Here is a 23,759-nt window from a genome sequence, read left to right on the forward strand (position 1 = left end):
TGGTAGCTATTAAATTTGCAAAAAGCTTTAATGATTTCTTATAATATTTCTTCTACCCATTTTAAATAGGGAGCTGAGTATCTTTTAAAAACAAGCTCAGAAGAAAAGAAGGAAAGAAGGAAGGGAGGGAGGAAGACAGGAAGAAAGACGAGAGAGTAAGAAAGTCAGAATGCAAGAACAAAAGGAAGAAAGGAAGAAACTCCATCCAAGTTTTGGGGCTAGGAAACTGAAGGTTACTTCCTTGGTGACATTCACCAGTAGAAATCTGGGGCTTCTCATGACAGAAATAAATCAGTGTACTCACATTCATGTATTTGACGTCAAGTTCTGTCTTCTTCTCCAGTTCATGTATAATTTCTTTGTGGAATTTTTTGAACTACAGAAAGGAAAGATAGCACATGGTATATTTAAAAATAGTTGTTGAAAATTCTAAAATGATGTTGAATGAATTTCAAAAAGGCAAATATGAAAAAGGTCACCTACGTTTTCATCAAGACTGTCATTGAGTTTCTTGTGTGTATTTGAAATCTCTATAAGGACGTGTCCTACAAATAAAACCAAATATATTGAAAAATAACATTTCCATTTCAGAATTTGATATAAAATTGCTATAACTATATATCAAAACTGTGCTGTCATTGTGAAACTATCTTCTAAGAAAACCGTTTTGGCAATGGGGTCTTCATAGCTAATCTCCCCAGGATAGTGTGTGTGTGGGGGCACTTTTTATGAACTCTTGCTCTACCAAACACAGCAGTATTGAGACATTACAAGGGTATGTAACATAAAATGACTTCTTAAAATGTATATTGTCTTTTATCTTTTAACACAAGCTCACTATGCTTTGCCCCAGATGTTGTATCTGACAAACAATCACCTGGATGATTACAGTAACTAATTATAGGACCAGATTATAGCTTTTTTTAAAGTATAATCTTCAAAGATAATCTGATTATTTGTCAGGGTTAAAGGAAGAGATTACTTCCTTTTTCTAACATTTGCAAGTTCTTCATCACAGAACAAAGTAGTGTTGTTGTAGTTAGAAGCATGAACACTATTTGAACGTACATCTCATAGGACATAAGGCTAATCAATTTACTGAAACAACTGCAAAAAATTCTGTCAGGAGCCATTCACATAGAAGAGAATGTTTAAAAACAAAGTACAGGGAGGTCCAGATTAATATGAATAATGAATCTAGTGAAGTGTATTTGAATTAGAACTATTCTAATAGAAATATGCAGTGCAAATTTGAATAATGTGCCCATTTCACAGGATTCATTATTTTCACTCATTGGGGGCAAGCTGTAGCTCATTGAATGTTGAAGCTGCAAGGAACTGTAGATATTTTGGATCATCCTTTTCCCAAAGACCTGGCTATAAGTTTCTGACATATTAAAGATATTCTGGTTTGCATAGTGCATATATCTGTGCTGTCATTGGGATGTATATCTTTTTTGCTCTGCTACTCTAGCATGGTTAAATATGACCAACTTTCCATCAAATGTCTTCAGCAGAAAACAGTGGTGTGATGCTAGAAAAATATGGAAGCTAAAAAAACACCCCAAAGTAATTGAACTTACAGAGTAGAGAAGCAAACATGTGCATAATAAGTAACTGAAAATAAAGGGAGACAAATGAGCAGGGATCATTGACTTCCAACTACCTTTGACAGAATGTTGACCTAGTTCATTTAGCAAATGAGCAGAACCAATGGAACACTGTATGACAGTAACAGCAATATTGTTTTAGGAATGACTTTGAGTAAATTAATCATTTTGACTATTATAAAGACACAAATTAAAAATAAAGTACATATGAAGAAAGATGCTATCTGCATCCAGAGAAAGAACTGATAAATAGAAGAATGTATAGAATAATTTCACACACACACATATGTACCTATTTGTATCTAATGGTAGCCATCTCTAGACCAGGAGGTAGGTTAAAAAAAAAAGAACTTTACACGATAACTTTATTATATATTTAAAAGGAATAGCAAGTTATAAGTAACAGATTTGCAGTTTCATGTGTAATCATTTTTTAAAAAAAATTATACTATGCTATGGAAATGCTTCTTTTATTTCATAATTAAAAATAAAATAAATAAAAAAAGAAAGCAATAAAGGAGTGTTAAAAGAACAATCAAAGAGGAAGTATGGTAAACCTAAGGATCAAAATAAAAGGTAGTAAGTGGCAGAGCCTAGATACAGACCCATGGCCCTTGACTTTAGAGTCAGCACTTTCCCCATTCATTGCAATCACTTTGAACATGCAGCCTAGATGATTACTAGGTGTATTCTTAAGTTTCGTTCTTAAAACCTTCTAGCTCCATGCTTGTGATCTGATCCCAGACTCTGAGAGTTAGAAGGGACCTCAGTGACCATCTAGTCTGATCCATACCAAAGGAACCCTTTCTATTAAAAAGCCAAGAAGTGGTTGTCCAGATTCTTCTTGAAAACGGTCAAGGATAAGGAATCCAATCTTGAGGAGGCCCACTCCACTTTCAGATAATTCTAATTGCTAGAAGTTTTTTCCCCCCTGACATTAAGCCTAAATTTACCACCTTGAAATTTCCATTCATTGTTCCTGGCACCTCTGGGGGTCCCACAGAACAAGTCTAATAACACCCACATATGATAGGTCTTTAACTGCTTGAAGACAGCTGTCAGTATTCCTGACTATTCTCTTTTCCAAGCTAAAATGCCCAGTTTCTTCAACTGATCCTTATGACATAGACTCAAGGCCCTTTATGATACTGGTTATACTGATATTACAAAAAATTTAAAGCGTAAAAAATTTTTGAAGCCATGTCATATGCAAATGAAAAATCAGTCACTAAAATTTCAGTAAATTTTTGGTAAAGTTGTAATTTAACTTTTAAGTGTGGCATAGAGGATAGGGCACTGGACCCAGGTTCAAAATCTGCCTCAGACACTTATTAGCTGTGTGATCCTAGGCAAGTCCTTAAGATGTATGTGCTTGCTTCAGGCTTCCTCATCCGGAAAATGAAATGCCCTCTAAGGTTCCTTCTAGCTCTACATCTGTGACCTATGAAAAGAGGTATGTTAGCTATTGGGGGGGGGGGAGGCATGGCATAATGGGAAAAGAGCTAGTCAGAAGGAGATGAGTTCAAATCTTGCTTCTGACACATATGTGACAAAGGGTAAGTCATGTAACCTCTCTGAAACTTGGGCAACTTCCTAAGATGTACTGAAAATGTATCTATTAAGTTATAGAAGGGTTGTTATATGTATGCATTGGTGCCCAAATCACAGATCCTTGATGTATGCTAGATACAGTGTATATATATGTATGTATGTATGTTATGCACAGAATGAATATGCTATACATAGTTCTGGGACCATTTGATGTGTGGGATCCTGGCAGTATGCTAAATATAGTAGATGCATATTAGATGGAGAATGTATATGCCAAACAAAGTAAGGAACATTTCTTAGACCATTTGGAGGGTTTTCCTTTGACTAAATCTGGATCAGGAAAGAATAGAAAAGTCATAAAAATATAGCATATTTAAAAGATTGTTTTGTGGTTCATACTTTGATTCTTAATGTTGTCCAAGATATTATACCTCCACCAGAAAATGTCTTTGCATTTTCACAATTAATTGAATTGCACACCAAGGAACCAAATGTTAAATTTTTTTTCCAGTCCTGTGATTTTCACGAAAATTTTAATTGATGCCTTGTTTTTATATCACTTGAAAAAAGGTTTTTATTGATATCTTCTCTTTTTTACATTCTCATAGTTATCCCTAGTATCCCTCCCCCTCCTCTTACCGTAGAACCATCCTATATAACAAATAGTAACAAAAAGAAAAAGCAGAAGAAAAATCAGCAAAACATATCAATACACTGAAAAAGTCCCAAAACCATGTACAATGTGTAACCTGTGTACCTCCCACCTTCATGAAGGGGTAGGTTGGAGGTGTCTTCTCATATCTTTTCATTTGAGTCATCACATTTATTTTTGAATATATTTATTTCCCCTTCCTACCCAGAGAGCTAGCCCTGGTAACAAAGGATAAAAAGAGAAAAGAAAAAGAGGGAAAAAAAGCAGTTAAGCAAATCTAACCAAATATACCAACTGTAGGTGCCAAATTAAAGACTACAATCTAGAACTAGGATCTGTGATCAAGGCAAATGGCATTAAATCATTAGATATGTAAACAGAACAGCACAATGGCACAATCTGCTCACTGTATCTGCTGGTCCTTTACCCTTGCCACAACACACACACAGCCATCTATGTATGTATGTATCTATCTATCTATAGGTGCAAAATGGTACCTACCAGGATCTTTTTGCTCATTCAACTCCAGAACTGATTTTCAAACAGTAGTAGCTTATTTACATAATGGTTATTGAATTTGAAAGCTATCATTGGAAAGAGGACTTAGACAAACTGCTTTTATACTGAGCTCACTGGTAGATTTATGAGGCAGCTAAGTGGCACTATGGATAGAACTCTGGGCATGGAGTCAGGAAGACCTGAATTAAAAATCTGGCCTCAGACAGTTACTCACTGTGTGACCCTGGGCAAGCCTCTTTAACATCTATTTGTTTCAGTTTCCTCAACTGCAAAATGGGGATGCTGATAACACCTGTATTGCAGAGTTGTGAGGATCAATTGAGATAGGATTTGTAAAGCACTTAGTATAGAGCCTAGAACATAGTAGGCATTCTATAAATGCTTATTCCTTTCCCCTGTAGATTTATTATCTTCTTGTTATTTAGCTGTTTCAGTTGTGTCCGACTCTTTTGCGATCCCATCTGGGGTTTTCTTGGCAGAGATATTGGCGTGGTTTGCCATTTCCTTTTCCAACTCATTTTACAGATGAGGAAACTGAGGCAAACAGGGCTAAGTGATTTGCTCAGGGTCACACAGCTAGTTTCTGAGGCCAGATCTGAACTCAGGAAGATTAGTCTTCCTGACTCCAGGCCTGGCATCCTATCCACTTGCCACCTAGCTGCGCATTTATTATCTTCAAATATTTATTTCTTCCTTTCCCACTGTGAACTGCCAACTTTTTTGGCAGAAATAGTCAGAACACCCAGACTATCAAAACCTTTGATAAAGTCTTCCTCATTGTAGATTAAGTTTCTTCTACAGAAACAGGCTTGTTTCATACATACTCTTCACAGAACTTAGAATCAGAAGGGAACTCAGAGGGCATCTAATCCACTCTACCTTTTAACAGAAGCTCCTCCACAACATTTCACATGGTGCAGTGGAAACAGCATTGGCTATGGTTCTCAGAGGACCTAGGTTTAAACCCTGACTCTTCGATTACTACCTTATATGACCTTGGCAAATCCTTTAAGCCCTGCTGGCACTCAGTTTCTTTCATCTTTAAAAAAAAAAAAGCAGGCTTGGTCCAGATGGCTTCTGAGGCTCCTTCTAGATCTCAATCTATGATCTTTGATAAATGCTCAGTCTCCATGTGAAGAGCTACTCCTGTGGCTCCCTATCACCTCCAGAATCAAATATAAAATCCTCTGGTGTTCAAAGCCCTTTATAACGTGTCCCCCTCCTGCCTTACCCTACTTCTTATACCTTACTCACCTTCATGTACTCTGTGATCTAGTGATCCTTGCTGTTCCTCCCACAATGACACACCATTCTTAGCTCTGGGCATTTTCAATGGCTATCCCTTATACCTGGAGTTTTTTCGGTCCTTCTTGGCTTCCTTCAAGTCCCAGCTAAAATCCCACTTTCTACAAGAAGACTTTCTTGACTGCCCTCAATAATAGTGTCTTCCCTCTGTTAATTATCTTCATTAGATCAAACATCTTTTTTATCCATGGTTATTTGCATGCTGTCTCTCCTACTAGATCGAGCTCCTTGAGAGCAGAGACTGTTTTTTACTTTTTTTTGTATTCCTCATGCTTAACATAATACTTGGCACCTAGTTGGTGCCTAATAAATGCTTGTTGATTGCCTGTGGAGATCTATTACCTCCTCTTAGGGAAGATAGCCCATTTTACTTTTGGATAAACAATTTCAATGATTAGGAAGTTCATCCCTACAGTAAGCTGAAGTCTGTCTCCCTGCAGCTTCCATCCACGGCTCCAAGAGTTAGGCCCTATGAGGCCAAGCAGAACAAATGTAATCCTTCTAAATGTCAACCTTCAACTCTCTCCCATAAGTTTTCCTTTTCCTTCTCCAGGATAAATACCTCTAATTCCATCAAATGATCCTCACATGACAAGATTCCCTCACATTGGCTGCATTCCTTTGGATCCTCTGTGGTAGGTCCTAAACATAATGCTCAGAATTAAAAACACGATATTCCATATGTGTTACACTCTTGGAACTTTTCCAGGCCTTTCAATCTGCCTAACAGTTTAACTTTCTTTTATTTGTGGACTCCTCAATTAAAGTGTAAGCTCCTTGATATCAGGGACTGTCTAGCTTTATTATATCTATTCCCAGCACTTAGTACAGTGCTTAGGACATAATAAAAACTTAGATGCTTTTTCATTTACTCATGCATGTATACATGTGTATGTACACACACACACACACACACACACACACACACACACACACACACACACGCATGCCTACATTCCTTCCCCTCTTCCCAACAGTATTGTTTGAATAATGGTCATAAGTCTGCAGTAAGTAATTTTTGTTATGCAACATACAAATTGGATGGAAACCCTGCAGTTAATTTATGGGAATACATAGGATAGCCAGGCATGAATAGGTTGTGATAATAATAATAATAATAATAAGTCTAGAATGTATATAATGCTTTAAGGTTTGCAAAGCGTTTTTCATATATTATCTCACTTGATTCTGCATCACTGAAAGTAATAACCGCATCACAGATCCATTTGAATGTAACACAACAAACTTTTTTTCCATGTATATTTCCTTACTCAGTTGCCCTAGTAGAAACATGTATATCACTTATGATTGAAAGAACATATTCGTTTATTACCAAAACCATACTGTATCTGCTGACTGAATGTAAACTCCCTGATAGTGGAGATAGTTCCATCTTTTTGGACTTTGACCCCTGTATGTAGCATAATGCCCAGTATGCCACAAGTATATAATAAATGCTTGCTATTTGATTTATGCAGTGGATAACATCTCAGGTCTGCAGTCAGGAAGTTCAAATCCTGCCTCAGACACTTCCTAGCTGTGTGACCCTGGGCAAGTCACTTCACCCCATTTGCCTCAGTTTCCTTATTTGTAAAATGAGCAGGAGAAAGACATGGCAAACCACTCCAGTATCTCTGCCAAGAAAACCCCAAATGGGGTCATGAGTCAGACACGACTGAAATGACTGAACAACAAAGTTTGATTTATACCTTGCTGTATGTTAATAAGCTGTTGAAGCCTATTGGAGACTTATCTTTGTAGTTACTTTTATCAAGGAATTTTATGGGATTTAAAAATATGCACATGTGGTTTGAATTTGCTCATCATGCTGCTGTTTTTGGTGGTTGTGCTGGGGATTTGTCTGTGGCAAATGGGCCATTAAGATCATCACTGGGGAGTCTTACCTCCTTCCCTATATATACCCTCACTCTCTTCAACCTTGCCTAGCACTTTACACCAGGGGAAATATACACATACTGCAATGATTCTTTAACATTAGGGGGAAAGAAGCCAGTTGACTGTCTTGCTTACAGTAGTATAAAAAAGACACAGCTAGGTGAGAATTCATGTCAAAAGAGTAGTGTTTTATTTTGATTCAGGATTCTTCTAACTTGATTCTTTTAATATATTACCAGTAAAGTTGATCTTAATTGCATTTTATGACCCACACATACCTTATTGCATGCATCTTTACCCTCAAGCTTGAATTACTAGACTGGGCTAGCTTAGGCCTGGCCTATAATATGAGAGATCTGTGGCGGAGGACAGCCTTCAAAACTGCATTTTGCCTAGAGTCAAACACTTAAAAAAATGATCAACAGATAATTAGCAAATCAGCAGGATTTTGTATTTTCAGCATCTTTTACTCAATTACATTACTGCAAAGATATGGTCTGCTATAGAGAACCATTTGCAAAAGCTTTCCTATTCCTTTGTCATATTTGCATCAAGTATACCTTCAATGTAAGTCATTTTCGTTTTTTTTTTTTTTTGGCTAGGCAATGGGGTTAAGTGACTTGCCCAGAATCACAGAGCTAGTAAGTGGTATGTGTCTGAGGTTGGATTTGAACTCAAGCCCTCCTGAATCCCGGGCCAGTGCTCTATCCACTGCGCCACCTAGCTGCCCCCAAATGTAAGTCATTTTCAAAGATTTCATAAAGTAATTAAATATATGTTATGAGTCCATGGGCAACACCTTGGCAGAGACTGCAAAGAGAAACTCTTCAAATACATACAAAATTGCTTCAAATAAAGCAACTTGTTCTTGGTAAAGCAAGTTTACTTTAAAAAATTGCTTAAATTACAATATTTTTACTTAAATAGCAATATATGTGAAGGACATGCTATTCACATGTTTTTTCATTAAATACATTTCTCCAATTTTATATAATATGTCGATCTGAAAATGTGCTGAGAAAATTATCTGCTAATGCTGGAAAGCAGTGAGGCACAAGAGAGAAGGGAATATAGTTATGTCTTTGAACTCTCTCATCACTAACACACCCTTCCTATGGTTTCTTGTTCACACCCTGGTGCAAAAGCTTAATAAAATAAGCCATTCACTCTGTGGACCAGGAATGGAAAACCTAACCTTACACAGCTTGTTATTCTTGTCCCTCACAGTGCATGGAATTTAAAAGTAGACCTCAAAGCATCAGACACTAAATCCTTGGTCAGAGGGATTTAGTAAGCCAACAACAACAACAAAAAAAACCCAACCCAAACCCTCATCTTTGCTATGATGCTGCCAAAGGTTTATCTTGAAATAGAAAATGAAAATATCTTCTGTTATTTTAAGCATTTAGAGTAGCTTAATATTAATATCAAATGTTACTTTATGTTTGAAATGTTCACACCACATGCCTCTGTTTATTTTTATTGCTGTGACCTCTTCTTACGTAAATTACCTTTGAAAGGGGAAAGAAGAAACTTGGAAAAAGACTAGCCCCAGATCATAAGAGCAGATCTACAGGCATCTCCAAGCTCGAATTAACTTGATGTTATCAGACCCTCAGAGACACCATAAGTAAAGGCTTAATCATGTCTCCTCTTTTAGATTTTGAGTTAGTATTTGGAGAATAAACCTGGAGGACATAAACCTACTGTGATTTAGTAAGAATGAATTATATTGGGGCAGCTAGGTGGTGCAGTGGATAGAGCTTTGGAGTCAAGAGGACCTGAGTTCAAATCTGACCCTACACACTTGACACTTACTAGCTGTGTGACTCTGGGCAAGTCACTTAACCCCAACTGCCCATCAAAAAAGCCAAAAAAAAAAGAATGAATTATATTGTCATATGGACATACTAAGGAAATGGGATTACATACATTTAAAAAACTAAATATAATTTAAAAGTAATCTGTCTCATCAATTTTCCACTTAAATTCATAAAAATGAAGCTGAGATATTGGTATAACTTTAAAGTGGGACCTTCAAGCAACAATTTGCAGAAGAGTTTCTTCACTTTTTCACTAAGAGTCTTACTATGTATCCAAAGGGACTTCTAGGATTACACAAATTCTCCACTTTAGGGGTTATTTGGGCTGTGATTACACCTATGTTGTGAGGCAAAGATAATAAGTAGAACAATTCCCATTTATTTAGTGCTTTAAGGTTTGCATAGTGCATTATACAAAACTCAGTGCACTTTAAAGATCTGATTTAAAAATAAAGCTTTAAGGGCAGCTAGGTGGGGCAGTGGATAGAGCACTGGCCCTGGATTCAGGACATCCAGGGTTCAAATCTGGCCTCAAACATATAACACTTAGTAGCTGTGTGACCTTGGGCAAGTCACTTAACCCCAATTGCCTTGCCAAAACAAAGAAAAAGAAAAAGAAAAAAAAAAGATAAAGCTTTAAAGAGGACAAAGACTTTGGGAGACCTTGTTCAGATTCTCTCAGATAGATTATATAGGCTGCCTAAAAGTCTTAGGCAGGCACAAGAATAATAGAACTTAATAATAACTCAATTAACTTTTGGGACAACTTCTGTAAGAAAAATTCTTACTAAATGTTTTCACAAATTTGGCTTCTCACAGCTTAAAAAAATAGTTAAGGAAACACCTAAGAATCTATTCTACTAAAATCTCTCCTAACATGTAAATGAAGTTTGACTTCATAATTTAGATGGACCTTTAGCTCTCTTAAATAGAGCAGCAACTCCATAACTATCACCTCAAAAGGGAAATAATAGGAGTCAAGATGGCAGAGGACAGGCAGCAGCCCAGCTAAATTCTCCCAACATTCTCCTTCAAATAACTTTGAAATAATGCCTCAAATCCAATTCCGGAGAGGCAAAGCAAACAAGAGGTCAGAGCTAGATATTTTTTTTTCCAGCCAAAGACAACTTAGGAGGTCAGCAGGAGAGGTTTGTGTTACTAAGATCTGTGAAGTGGCAACACCAGTGGTGGGCTTTGGAGGTGGCCAAGATGACAGCAGCCCAGAGATGGTAAAGGGGTCAGACAACTGGTCAGAAAGAGATTACAGGGGACCATATGCTGGTTCTGGATGCAGCTGGCACTGATTGGCAGATGATAAAAGGGGAGGCTGGATTAAGGGAGGCAGCAGTCAGAAGCAAAACAGACTTTTGAGGAGGATAAAAAGAGAAAGAAGGATAAATAGAAGAAAGTAAAAGAAGAGAAATACAGAGTAATCATAACTGTGAATGTGAATGGGATTAGTTCACCCATAAAATGGAAGCAGACAGCAGAATGGATTAGAAATCAGAATCCAACAATATGTTGTTTAAACATGAAACAGAAACACACACACACAGAGTTAAAATAAAGGGCTGAAGCAGAATCTATTATGCTTCAGCTGAAGTTAAAAAGGCAAGGGTAGCAATCATGATATCAGACAAAGCAAAGAAAAAAAAATGACCTAATTTCAGAGATAACCAGGGAAACTACACTTTACTAAAAGTAACCAGACAATGAAGCAATATCAAAAAATTTTATAGCAAATTTCTCTGGTAAAGGATTCATTTCTCAAATACATAGAGAACTGAGTCAAATTTATAAAAATAAGAGCCATTTCCTAATTGATAAACAGTCAAAGGATATGAATAGGCAGTTTTCAGGAGAATTGAAGCTATCTATAATCATATGAAAAAATGCCCTAAATCACTATTGATTAGAGAAATACAAATTAAAACAACTCTGAGGTACCACCTCACATTATCAGAAATGACAAATGCTGGAGGGGAGGAGGAAAATTGGTATGCTAGTTGTTGTTGGTGGTGGTAGTGGTGGAGATGTGAACTGGTCCAAACATTCTAGAGAACAATTTGGAACTATGCCCAAAGGGCTATAAAACTGTGCATATGCTTTGATCTAACAATACTATTACTAGGTCTGTACCCCAAAGAGATAAAAGGAAAAGGGCCTATATGTACAAACATATTTATAGCAGCTCTTTTTGTAATGACAAAGAATTGGAAATTGAGGGGATGCTTATCAATTGGGGAATGGCTGAACAAGTTGTGGCATACGATTGTGATAGAGTACTATTATGCTGTAAGAAATGACAAGGAGAGTAATTTCAAAAAAACATGGAAAGAACTATATGAACTGATGCAAAATGAAGTGAGAAGAACTGGGAGATCATTGTGCACAGTAATAGCAATGTTGTAATGATGATCAACTGTGAAAGACTTGGCTACTCTGATTAACACAATGATTCAAGACAATTACAAAGCACTCATGATGAAAAAATGCTATCCAGAGAGAGAAATGATGAACTCTGAATGCAAATTAAATTATAATTTTCTCACTCTATTATAATTGATTGCTTTTTTGTTTTTTATGATATGGGTAATATGGAAGTATATTTTGCATGATTTTACACGTATAATTGATACTGCTTGCCTTCTCAGCGGGTGAGGGAGGAGTGGGAGGAAGGGAGAGAATTTGAAACTGAAAATGTAAAAGAAAGGAACCCTAAAACTAAATAAAATTTAAAAAAAGGGAAATAAAATAAGAAAAGAGTCTGTCATCAAGTTTGTTCATTAAAATGTCTTCAGTGTGGTTATTGTTTGTCCTTCATCTCAAAGAGGACGGTAACATCAGGAAGATGATGTCATGACTTGCAAATGAATTGGATTTGAGTGAAGGAGGGCTGTGCAAAGTCAACAGCCTCACTCTCTCCTTCAAAGCCATCTGGGTCCAGTGGCCAGATATCAGAACCTGGCTCCCTTCAGTGCAGTACAGTAGCACTGGACTGGAATCCAAAGGATTCCAATCCCACCTTTACCACATACCAGCTGTGTCATCCTGGGCCAATCATTTCACCTCTCTAGGACTCAGTTCCCCATCTGTAAAATGAGGGGAGTTTGGGCTGGACAAGCTCTAATGTCTCTATGTTGATCTATTTTACTCCTGTTTTTATACAATGTGACAACTGTGGAATATGCCAACACTAGAATTCTAAGTATAAAAACCACATTTTTAAAAGTTAGCATTAGTATTACCAAACAGGTTAGGTCTGACCTAACCATTATCCTGACTGTTAGGAGATTTACAGATTAGGAAACTGAGGCCTGGAGAAGTGAAATGATTTATGCAAGGTCATGCAGCTAGTATGTGGTAAAGGTGGGATGTGAACCTAGAGAGTAAGTAGCAGAGATTAGATTCTAACCCAGGCCTTCTAACTCTAAATCCAGTGCTTTTTCAACTATACCAAGACGAGTCCTTGTTTTAAATGGAAAATGTTTTGGAATCCCATTAAAATATTTCAATTTGAAATTTTTCATCCATTCACAAAGATTATTTACCATGAAAACAAAATTACAGAGTAAATAATAATAATAATGAATATTTAAGAGATTTAGATAAGGACTCAAAGGAAGTATTTATTGCTCTTGATAATGGAAGTGAAAAACATATAATAAGGGGAAGCTAGGTGGGGGCAGTGGATAGAGCACTGGCCCTGAAGTCAGGAGGACTTGAGTTCAAACCTGGCCTCAGACCAAACACTTGACACTTACTAGCTGTGTGACCCTGGACAAGTAAGTCACTTAACCCCAATTGCCTAAAAATAATTTAAAAAAAAGAAAAGAAAAACATATACTAAAAATATAAGCAGAAATGTATCTATATGTATATAACATTTCTATTTTTATGGTACATATATGACTGTATACTTAATAATTCCAAAAATCACTGTAAGTACAGCTAAATTATCACCTACATGTTCCTCCACTTAAAAGTGAGCAGTGAGGCCTCCTGTACCCCCAATCCTCAAAACAACAACAACAAAGAGAGTAGAAATATACCTTCTGTTGAAAAGAAGTCATTATAGACACTAAGTCTTGAGGTATGGAATATTTCGTGTATTTTTTCATATTGTTTTTCTACTTATTTATTGGTTTTGCTTATTTTTTCTCCTCTTTTTCTTAATTTTTTAAAATACGTTTTTTATTATTTTATTATATTCTTTGGAAGGGGTGGGGAAGAGATACTGGTGGCATGTAGGTAATTTACAAACAAGATCAAAAAATAAATATTTATTAGAGAAAAAGAAAACAAAACAAGTTACTGGAGATAACCAAATGTGAAAATAATAGTAAGAAAAATAGACCCTGTTAATTAAAAAAAGTATGTTCTATTTGACCAACAAATAACAAATGTTACACTGCCCTCAAAAACTCCCACAGGACCCAGGATCAGAAATTTAAGGAAATTCAAGAAAGGCAGTCTAGAGAACTGAAATGACTTACCCAGCATAGCCCAAGGAATAGTAGGCAGCAGAGCCTAGATTCAAACCCAGGTTCTCTGACTCCAGTCCCAATGCACTTTCCTCAATACCAAACCACCTCTTTTTATACTATCTAACTGACTGGAAGCCAACATGGGATAGTGGATAGAGTGCCAGCATGGGAGTCAAAAGGATTGACAAATACTGTGTGACCACAGGCAAGTTCCTTCACCTCTCAGTAAACTGTAGATGATCTAGCATTGGTATAGGGTGATCCCTTAGAGAGATGAAGAGACCACAGGTCTGGACCAGCATCACTTTTCACCTTGGCACCCTTCCCTCTGACTTTGGATTCATGCTAAATATTTCCTGGGTAGGGATGTATACCTTAAACAATTTCTGAGCTCCTAGCTCTTTTAAACAGATAAAAAGACTGGCAGAAAAGCCAAACTGTTGAGTGGGGGTGGGGTGGCAGGAACACAGAGTGGACCACATTGCCTCTTTCTAATTCCCTAGACTCTTAATTTTAAATAATACCTCTGTGGCAGGGACAGAATAGTGATGTCCTGAAGTTTCTTCTTAGTTCTCCATATTAGGGTGATATTTGGAGTAGGTTTGATCTAAAATCTGATCCCAAATCAATTGAGGGCATTAAGGGGCTCCCTGAACTTGTATTTTTGAGTTGCCATATTTTCCAGAAACGCTGGACCCAGAGTATGCAGGAGGCCCTAAACGTGTTAAGGACGAAGCACAGCCCCCTGCCCCCACCCGTCCCCAAACTGACATAAAAGTAACGGGGACAGCTATCTCATCCTTCTTCCTCTATGACTTGGGTCTTATTAAATATAAATATATTACTAGAGAGTATAAGAATGTACTTTCTTTGACAAATTTTACTCATTTATTTATGAGATAGAGAAAATAAAATGAAAAATTAATAGAAGGCATTTATAAATATACAAAATGCAGGGTAATTTATTTTAAAAGATAAACACAGAAACTCACTTAAATCTACTTAGAAAAGAAATAAACACATAAGCATATGACTCTACAAATGTTGGATGATTATTGGCAATTCAGTATACTTTAAGGTCTGCAAAGTGTTTTACATAGATATATTATCTCATTTGACTCTCACAACAATCCTGTCAGGTAGGTGCTATTATCACTCCCATTTTATAGATGAGGAACCCAAGGATAAAGGAAGTTAAATGATTTGAAGTCCAGCACCCAATCCATTATACCACCTGGATGCTTCAAGGAGAAAATGGAAAGAAACTGATAAATAATAAAACTAGAAAGAAAAACTATATTCTAAGTTACAACTGCCTCAGAACTCTCCTAGCACCCTATATGTCATGCAGATCTGTATTCTATTTATTTGTAGATATGTCTTTCCCCCTCTGCATTTCTATATTAGAATGTAAGCCCTTGAGGGCAGATTCTATATTTATTTAATCTCTCTATCCCTAGGCATAGTGCTTTGAATATATATTACCCACTAAACAAATGTTTGCCGAATCAAAGAATCAAATCAACACTTAGGTACACCTCTATATGTTCATTGATGTACCTGAACTTGGTTTTTTAAAAAATGGCAAACTTTTTTAGGTCTATACAGTATTAAAGTCATACATGTAATAAGGCAAAATTGATATATCAAAAACCAAATATCAAATGCAGCAAAGCAACACCATTAAATATTTTTATAATATAAGGGAAAAAGATATTTTTACACATAGAAACACCCTATGTATACTAGATTGACAGCTGGTAGTGGTTCACCTGGGAGCAGAGCAGGTAAAGTAGATTTTATGATCTTGCCAGGCTTTAAATACTTACATTGCCAGACAAACTAGCCCTGTTAATGTTCTTCACCATAACTTTGGCATAGGCTGCCCTTATATCTGGAACGAGCTTCCTCCTCACCTCTGCCTCTTAGAATCCCTAACTTCCTTCAGAGCTAACCTCCAACACTACCTCCTATATGAAGCCAGATGGCACAGTGGATAAAACATTGGACATGGAGTCAGGAAGACCAGAATTCAAATCTTGCCCCAAGGATTAACCAGCTGTTTTTCCCTGGGCAAGTCACTTAGCCTCAATTTTGTCTCAGTTTTCTCATCTGTAAAGAGGGGATGATAAGAGTGCCTATCTCACAGAGTTATTGTAAAGGATAAAATGAGATATTTGTAAAGTGCTTTGCAAACTTCAAAGTATACACTTTGAATAAGCTATTATTATTATTATCCCCTCAGCTGCTATATATTATTATTATTATGCTGCTAATGGTTTCCTCTAAATTTTTGTTGTTGTTTAGTCATTTCAGTCATGTCTGACTCTTCATAACCTCATTTGGGGTTTTCTTGGCAAAGATCCTGGAGTGGTTTACCATTTCCTTCTCCAGCTCATTTTACAAATGAAGAAACTGAGGGAACAGGGTTAAGTGAGTAGCCCAGGGTCACACAGCTAGTAAGTATCTGAGGCCAGATTTAAACTTAGGAAGATGAATCCACTGTGCCACCTACCTGCCCTCCTTCAAATTACTCTATTTACTTCATACATATTTTGTATATATTCATATGTTTACAAGTGTTGCTTCCCCCATAGAACGTAAGGCAGGGACTTTTATTTTTGTCTTTGAATCCCCAACACCTGGCACAAAGCATAGGCTTAATAAAGGCTTGTTGGCTGACTGAATTAAGTATATTAAAAAAAAAACTTGAAAACTATTGACAGAAATTACTGAATACACAGACAAAAGAAGGGAAAAATCTTAACCCCAGTCCTAGATTTTTAATCAGGCAGAGCCAAACAAATGATCAAATAGTAAGTTAGCAAAAAGAAAAAAAAAGTACATTTGCTTTGTGTCTCCTTTAAGGATCCCAGTTCTGCTACTTTTGACATTATTTTCTTGCTTAATCTTTAAAAAGGCTAACACCACCATCAGAACCAACACAAATACTATTAATGGGTATACAGTTCTAGTTACACTGATCTGATTTTGTTGTTGTTGTTGCATTACCTAAAGTTAAGGGATCGGGACTGTAGAATTCATCTAGTCAACAACCTTAGTTTCTAAGGTTCTAATTTAACTTTGGATACTCAAGGTGGGAGCTTTGTCCAAATGATTTAACTGTTGGAGGTCCTGGGCATACTGCAATTCTTGACATAAATGAAGACAGTCTCTAGAAAGATATCTAATTCAGACCCATTTTTTAACCTGAATTGCTGCAATGGCCTCCTAACTGGACTTCTGGCTTCCAGCCTCCATCCTCCAACACATCGTCACATAGCTATGAAACCAGTATTCCTAAAGCATAGGTCTGACTGTATCACTTCCCAGCTCAGGAAAATTCAGTGACTCCTTATTGCTTCTGTTTGACATTTAAAGTCTTTCACTCTGGCTCTCACTTATTTTTCTAGACTTCTTTCACATTAATCCTCTTCCCATACTCTGTGTGCCAGGCGAACTAACCTATATGGTGTTCCCTCTGCATAATATTTCATCATTTGTCTCTATGACTTTACAGTCTATTCCTCATGCTTAGAATGCTCTCCTGGGAATCTCTAGTTCCCTCATGGCTTATGTCAATTGTTACCTCCTACAAGAAACCTTCTGTGTTATTAGTACTCTCATCCCCCTTTATTTTTTGTTTATTGTGTGTGTATATAATATTTATCTATGTATGTGTTACTCTCCCCATAGTAGAATGTAAGCTTGTTGTATTCTTATACCCTCAGTGACACTCAATGTGCCTTGCATATTAATTGCTTAATAAGTGCTTGCTGAATTAATTAGAATAAGGTGGCTTCTAGGCTCTTTGACTCTCCTTGCTGTGTTGGTTAATCTTCTGTAAGAAGTTCACTTGGTCCACTTCTAATTTGGAGGAATCTTTGTCTTTATTTGCCCATTTCCTATTTTTTTTTTGAGTAGCAACAACTTGTTTAAATAGGTCAGGTTGTGAGTATTTCAACTACATTACAGTATTATCTTCTCATTCTGCCCCTTTCCCCAATTTGTTGTTGGCTTTGCCTTTTATTTTAACTCACTGATGGTTTGACTGCACACAGACAGCTGATTTTAAAATAATTTCTTTGTTGGTAACCATGTGTCTTCAGTCAGCTAAGTTCTAATCACAATGTCCAGTGCCTTCCAATTGTGTTCCTGAAGAAAATATTCATGAGGCACATGCACTAGGCTTCTGAGTGATCTACAAATCTTTGTTTTCTTTCATTTAGTTCCAAAATATATTTTCTGACACTCTTTCACTGCTTCCTCTTTGCCTACTTTTGCATTGAAGACATTTGGTATTAAGACAGATGCTTGACTTGGTTTTGAGGATCTTGTCAATTTCTTGATAGAATATTTACTTCATGTTCCTCACCACGTTAGTACTTAAGATTCAGTTATCTTTTCACTGGCATTTTTGCTCATAAGTGCTGTAAGACAAAAACAACCAAGTGTCCTGTGAAATAATGTTTCTTACTCCTTTTAGGCCTATGATCAAACCAATTTTGCCAGCTCTTATTTGCCTCTGCTAGAACTTGCAAATCATCCTTCCATTCAACTGTATCTTTACGTCTTCGGGTTTCATTTACAGCAAGTATGCCAATCTTGATGTGGCTCAACTCTTCATACGGTATATCAATTTGCTGGTCATTGAACAAAGACCTTGCCCTTAGAAGACTAAGAGTTAAATTAATATTTGTAGGTGCTCTAAAAAACTGTGCGATTCTTAAGCACTCTCTTCCTTATTTTGCATCACCATCCACCACAAAAATCCTGCCGCAAACCTCATTGTGGTGTGGAGGTGGCCTTGGATTCTTGAAGGTTATGCCAATGGAGAACAAGATCTGGTGGTTTCTACCAAATTGGAAGGGTTTTGACCACAATCCCAGCAACACTGTCTTCTATCCAAAGACCAATTTAAGTTCAGACAAGTTCATCATCAATAGATTAGCCAGTAGCTAACAGATTCTTAGGTCAGGGTAACCCATAAAATAAAAATATAAAATAGCTCTTGGTCCTGTGCAGTCTTTTTGTTTTTGCAGTCTCTTGGGAGGCAGTATACTGTACTAGAAAGACTAGTGGACTTGCAGCTAGAGGACCTGGGTTCTAATTCTAGCTTTGTTGCTTACCACTTCTATGTATTTGGGCAATATCACCCTAGGCATCTATTTCCTCATCAATAACTAGAGTACTGTCCTGAAAGTTCTAAGATTCCTTGCAGCTTTAAATCTGTGGTCCTATGATCCTAAAATTCTGGGCCAGTTTTCTCAAACTACAGAACTGAGTTTCTCTAAGTAATATCTTATAAACAAAACACAATTATTCTACTACTGATTATTGATATCTTTCCTTCATGTTTTAAAGGAAAATATTGAAGAAGATGATTATTTATAGAACATAGCATTCATTGATGTACCATCAGATTTGGTAGACAAGAATTATCTATGGGCCAAACTCTACAATCTTATTATGGATTCTAATCCAGCAATGGTTCTTTACAGTGTTTCTTCAGAGTGTAAGAATATGTCCCTTTCTTATGTGAACAGTTTGGTTGCTGAAAGAAGAGAAAGAACTTTGTGTAAGGAAAAAAGGACGCAATCAGCTTGTGAAGAAACACAGTCTCTCAGATAAAATGTGAAGAAGACACAGTGCAGACTGTTGGGATGGGTAGAGAGACAAAACTGCCCCTCAGATAAATGTACAAAAAGGACAGGACTTATTTGAAGGAAGAGAAATGACTGAAGTAATGATGGCTGTGGGGTATTTTCTCTCATCAGATCATTTGTATGTGATTGTGTTTTAGAGTTTTATAGATTATAAGTGATGCAACTATAGGTCAATCACTGTTTGGAGGCTGTGGAAAGATTCAACAAGAACTTTTAGGTTTGTACCTGGTAGGAATGTGGATTTTGTGAGTTTTGTTACCTCATAAGACAAAAATAAGTCACTGACCACAGGAGGCTCTGATATGAGGCACAGCAAATTAAAAAAAAAAAGGCAAGCCAATGGGAGTAAGCTGATGGGAAGGTTTCAACTGCTTTGCTGGGAGCCTGCTATTAGGAAAAGTACTGCTTTTCTGATTGGCTGAAAAAGACTTGGAAGCTTATTTGAAAGCTCATTGGAAGCTAGCTGAATTATGGTGCTCTTTGAGGCTATTGACCTCTTGTGGCCTTCACAGCTGGAGAAAAGAGAAGCCTCTCAGGAGGTTCTTGGTTGTTCTATACTAAAGGAGAGAAATAGAGGGGAAATATAGGCTTTGCATCTGCTTTACTGTAAGATGAGGCTTGACTGGCTAACAGCTGATTGGACAAAGCAGAATCCTCTACTCCTCTTGAGTAGACTAGACTTGTTTGCATCGCCTAAAGAGCTAACCTCAGAACTTTGGTAGTTCTATGGATTAGTGGGAACTGCTTGCCAAGACAATAGCATAACACTTTCTTAGCATCCTGTAAGGGGTGGCAGTTAATTAAAATAATTTGTCACTGCTTTATCATTTCATGAGCAGGACTAGATGTGCCTAACAGGAGCAGTGAGGACAAGAAGTGGAAGAGCTAGCAGAGAAGCAGCTTCATTTATCTAGTCTTTCTTCCACGTGACATCCTTTCAATAACTGAAGACAATGATCATATTCTATTCTCTACCTTTTTGCCATTTCTCCTCCCCACAAAAACCAAAACAAAACAAACCCCAAACCTAAACAAATGATAACTTTTGTCCAGGTTAAACATGACTAGATTGCAAAAAAAACAACTAATTCCCACATGGCACACTCAAATATAGACCAATGTACTTTTACTTAGATTTCTGGCAAAATTCTACAGTCAGGAGGTTTTACTGATAACAGATCATGATAGATTAATTTTATTTCATTTTTAAAAAAAGTATTACTAGCCCAGGAAATGTTAAAGACATCATATGCCTAGATTTTAGCAAAACATCTGATAAAATATTTCATGCTGTTCTTATATACAAGTTGGAAAGATAGGGACTAGAAGACAGTGGAGTTAAAGAGATTCATAACTAGTTAAATGACTAGAATAAAAGAATAGCTATTGGGAAAAAGAAGCATCGCCACTAAAAATATATGCAAGATGTTTACTTCCAACACTTTTATTTGATATGGAAATCCTAATAATTGCACTAAGATAGCAAATTAGAGGCATTAATAATGGAAATAAAGAAATAAAAATATCATTTGTAGCAGTGTTTAGAAAATTCAATAATTTCAGCCAAAAAGGTAATAGAAATAATAAAATAATTCAGCAGGAGTACAGCATAGAAATATTAATGCAAAAAACCTTTCACATTCTTACTTAATGCAATCAAATATTTATTACGTATCCACTGTGTTAGGTACTGTAGTAGGCACTGGGGACACAAATACCCTAAAAACAGTCCCAAACCCCAGAACCAATCCCAGATCTTCCCTCTAATAATATGCAGAACCTGGCCCTAACAGTGAGTCCAAAATCTGGAAGTAGGTAGAATTATAAGTGAACAACAACAAAAAATCCCACCAAGCTATTACTAAGACAGGGATGCTTTAGACACACCTAGAAAAAGAATAATTCCAAAACACTTACAAACAAGGCCTCATAGCAAAACATGGATCAGGCACAAATTCAACTAGAATTCTTGGAAGAGATGAATAATAATAATAATGATAATAATAATAATAATAATAATAATAATAATAAAAAAGAGCTCAAAATATTTTTATAAGTGAAAGTGCTAGAGGAAAAAATTATATAAGAAATGAGAATTATGAAAGAACTAGAAAAGGAATTAACGGTTTGGCATAAGAGACACAAAACCTTGCCCATATAACAAACTCAAAATTGAGAATGGACAAACTTGAAACCAATTGACTCCTTGAGGCAACAAGAAATATTTAAACAAGATTAAAAGATTAAAAAAACAAAAGAAATGAAAGATAGGTTATAGCAAAACAACTGACCTAGAAAACAGATCAAAGAGAAAAAAAAAGAATTACTGGATTAGCTAAAAGCTATGACCAAAAAAAGGAGCCTAACCATCATATCTTAAGAAATCTTGAAAGATGGGGCAGCTAGGTGGCGAAGTGGATAGAGCACCTGCCCTGAAGTCAGGAGTACCTGAGTTCAAATTCGGCCTCAGACCAAACACTTGACACTTACTTGCTGTGTGACCCTGGGCAAGTCACTTAACCCCAATTGCCTTAAAAAAAAAAGAAATCTTGAAAGAAAACTGCTCACATCTCTTAAAGCGCAAAGTTGAAATTGAAAGAATCCATTGATTACCTCCTGAAACCCTAAAATGAAAACTTCTAGGAACATTATTGCCAAAATCTACAGTTTGTCGGTCAAAGAAAAAATACTGCTAGCAGCCACAACTATGAAGGAGCAGAGAACTAGGAATAAGAAGAGTGAATTTTTCAAAATTACTAAGAACAAGCATGGCCTCACAGAAGAGACAGATATGAGATGGCATCCTGGTTCTACTCCTTTGCAGTGTGAACTACTGAATAAGTTTCAATTTTTTTGAACATATTAATTAGTTCTGATTTTTCTCTCCTTCCTTTTTTTTCTCCTTTAAAAATATTACTTGTTATACAGGATGGTTCTTTGGGAGGGGGGTAGGAAGGACATCAGGAGAAATTTTGATAAAAACAAAAGATATCAATAACTATTTTTAAATGTAAGAAAATATAGCTATTATCTGTGAAATATTTCCTTTCAGATCTCTAATTATATGTCATTTTTTCCTGAATAAGATATACAAAAACATGTCATGTTCATGAGGGTGAATATTGATTGAGAGGGGTAGGAAGAAGGACCTCAGAATTTACCACTTAAAGTTGTTACTGAGGGGAGGTTGAAGTCAGAACTTACCCCTAGACAATTTAACTAATTATGCTAACTAGATGCTAAGTTCTGATGCTTTTAAATTGAAGGACCAAAAGTTCTTATAGTGTTCATTATATTCAGCACTCAGAGGAAGAGCTCTTCTTACTCCATCCAAGTAAGGGCTTTATTCATTTAACCCTATAAAAGTCAACTATCTTGATGTGCTCATTTACCTGAATTGCCAATAGGAGGCACTTTGACATTTTCTTTAAGGAATTATTACTGATATAAGGTAAATACAAAATTATGATATGAATAATATGATCTTTTAATAAAACAAGCAGACTCTTAATGGAGAAATCATTTAAACAAATTATGGAACATTGTTATGTTGCTGAGATAATAGAAGTATTCTAGACCTGGATAATTCTGCACAGTATTATTTTATGCCCCATAAATTTTGATTCCAGAAGCAAATTAAAGTTAGTGGCAACTAACTCATTTCTAGTTAGCCTACCCACTGTGCTACAATGTTGACAAATTAAGCAATAAATGTAGTATAAATTAAGAAAAAAACATTTTCTAAGTTTGATTTGGACGCATCATTCTTATCTTTGAAATCCAAATGAAAAATGTTCATTCATATAAAGGTTTGTTCAAGTATATTAATTATGTATATCAAAGAAATAATTTACTAAGTTGAGTCCATATACATAAACAAAGATTGTTTTCTTCAGGCATAAAAATAAAAAAAACCCCTCACCATTAAAAGATCAAGACTTTACTGAAGGCTTATTCTATCAAGGCAAATTGACATTAAAAATTAATCTTGTTTTTTAGGCAATTGGTAAATTAAGGCACAAGAACCACCATTTAATGTTAACAACAACAAAAAACCCAAACAGGTGTACTATAAATAATGAATGAGGATGACAAAGCTTATCTTTTTCATTTCACAACAGTAACAAACTTTAGGAGACATGTAGACACATTAGTCGAGACTAAGAAATATAAACTTTAAAAGGAAAACAATGCCTCTTCATATATGAAGAAATGGCTTTCCATCTAAATCCTAGTCAAGCAAAGAAAGC

At 36.2% G+C, this 23,759-nt stretch overlaps 1 protein-coding gene across 1 annotated transcript in view; it reads right to left on the minus strand.

The window, feature by feature from the left end:
* Positions 1-23,759, minus strand: part of BAIAP2L1 (BAR/IMD domain containing adaptor protein 2 like 1) — a 131,243-nt gene that overhangs the window by 42,018 nt on the left and 65,466 nt on the right. The window contains exons 4-5 of the mRNA XM_020965294.2: positions 484-545; positions 305-376 (exon numbers count right to left, since the gene is read on the minus strand). Of these exons, the coding sequence (XP_020820953.1) occupies positions 305-376; positions 484-545 (134 nt within the window). The remainder of the gene's footprint in view (positions 1-304; positions 377-483; positions 546-23,759) is intronic.

Source organism: Phascolarctos cinereus, unplaced genomic scaffold, assembly GCF_003287225.1.
Source record: "Phascolarctos cinereus isolate Bilbo 61053 unplaced genomic scaffold, phaCin_HiC Scaffold_4;HRSCAF=312, whole genome shotgun sequence".
Classification (NCBI taxonomy): Eukaryota; Metazoa; Chordata; class Mammalia; order Diprotodontia; family Phascolarctidae; genus Phascolarctos; species Phascolarctos cinereus.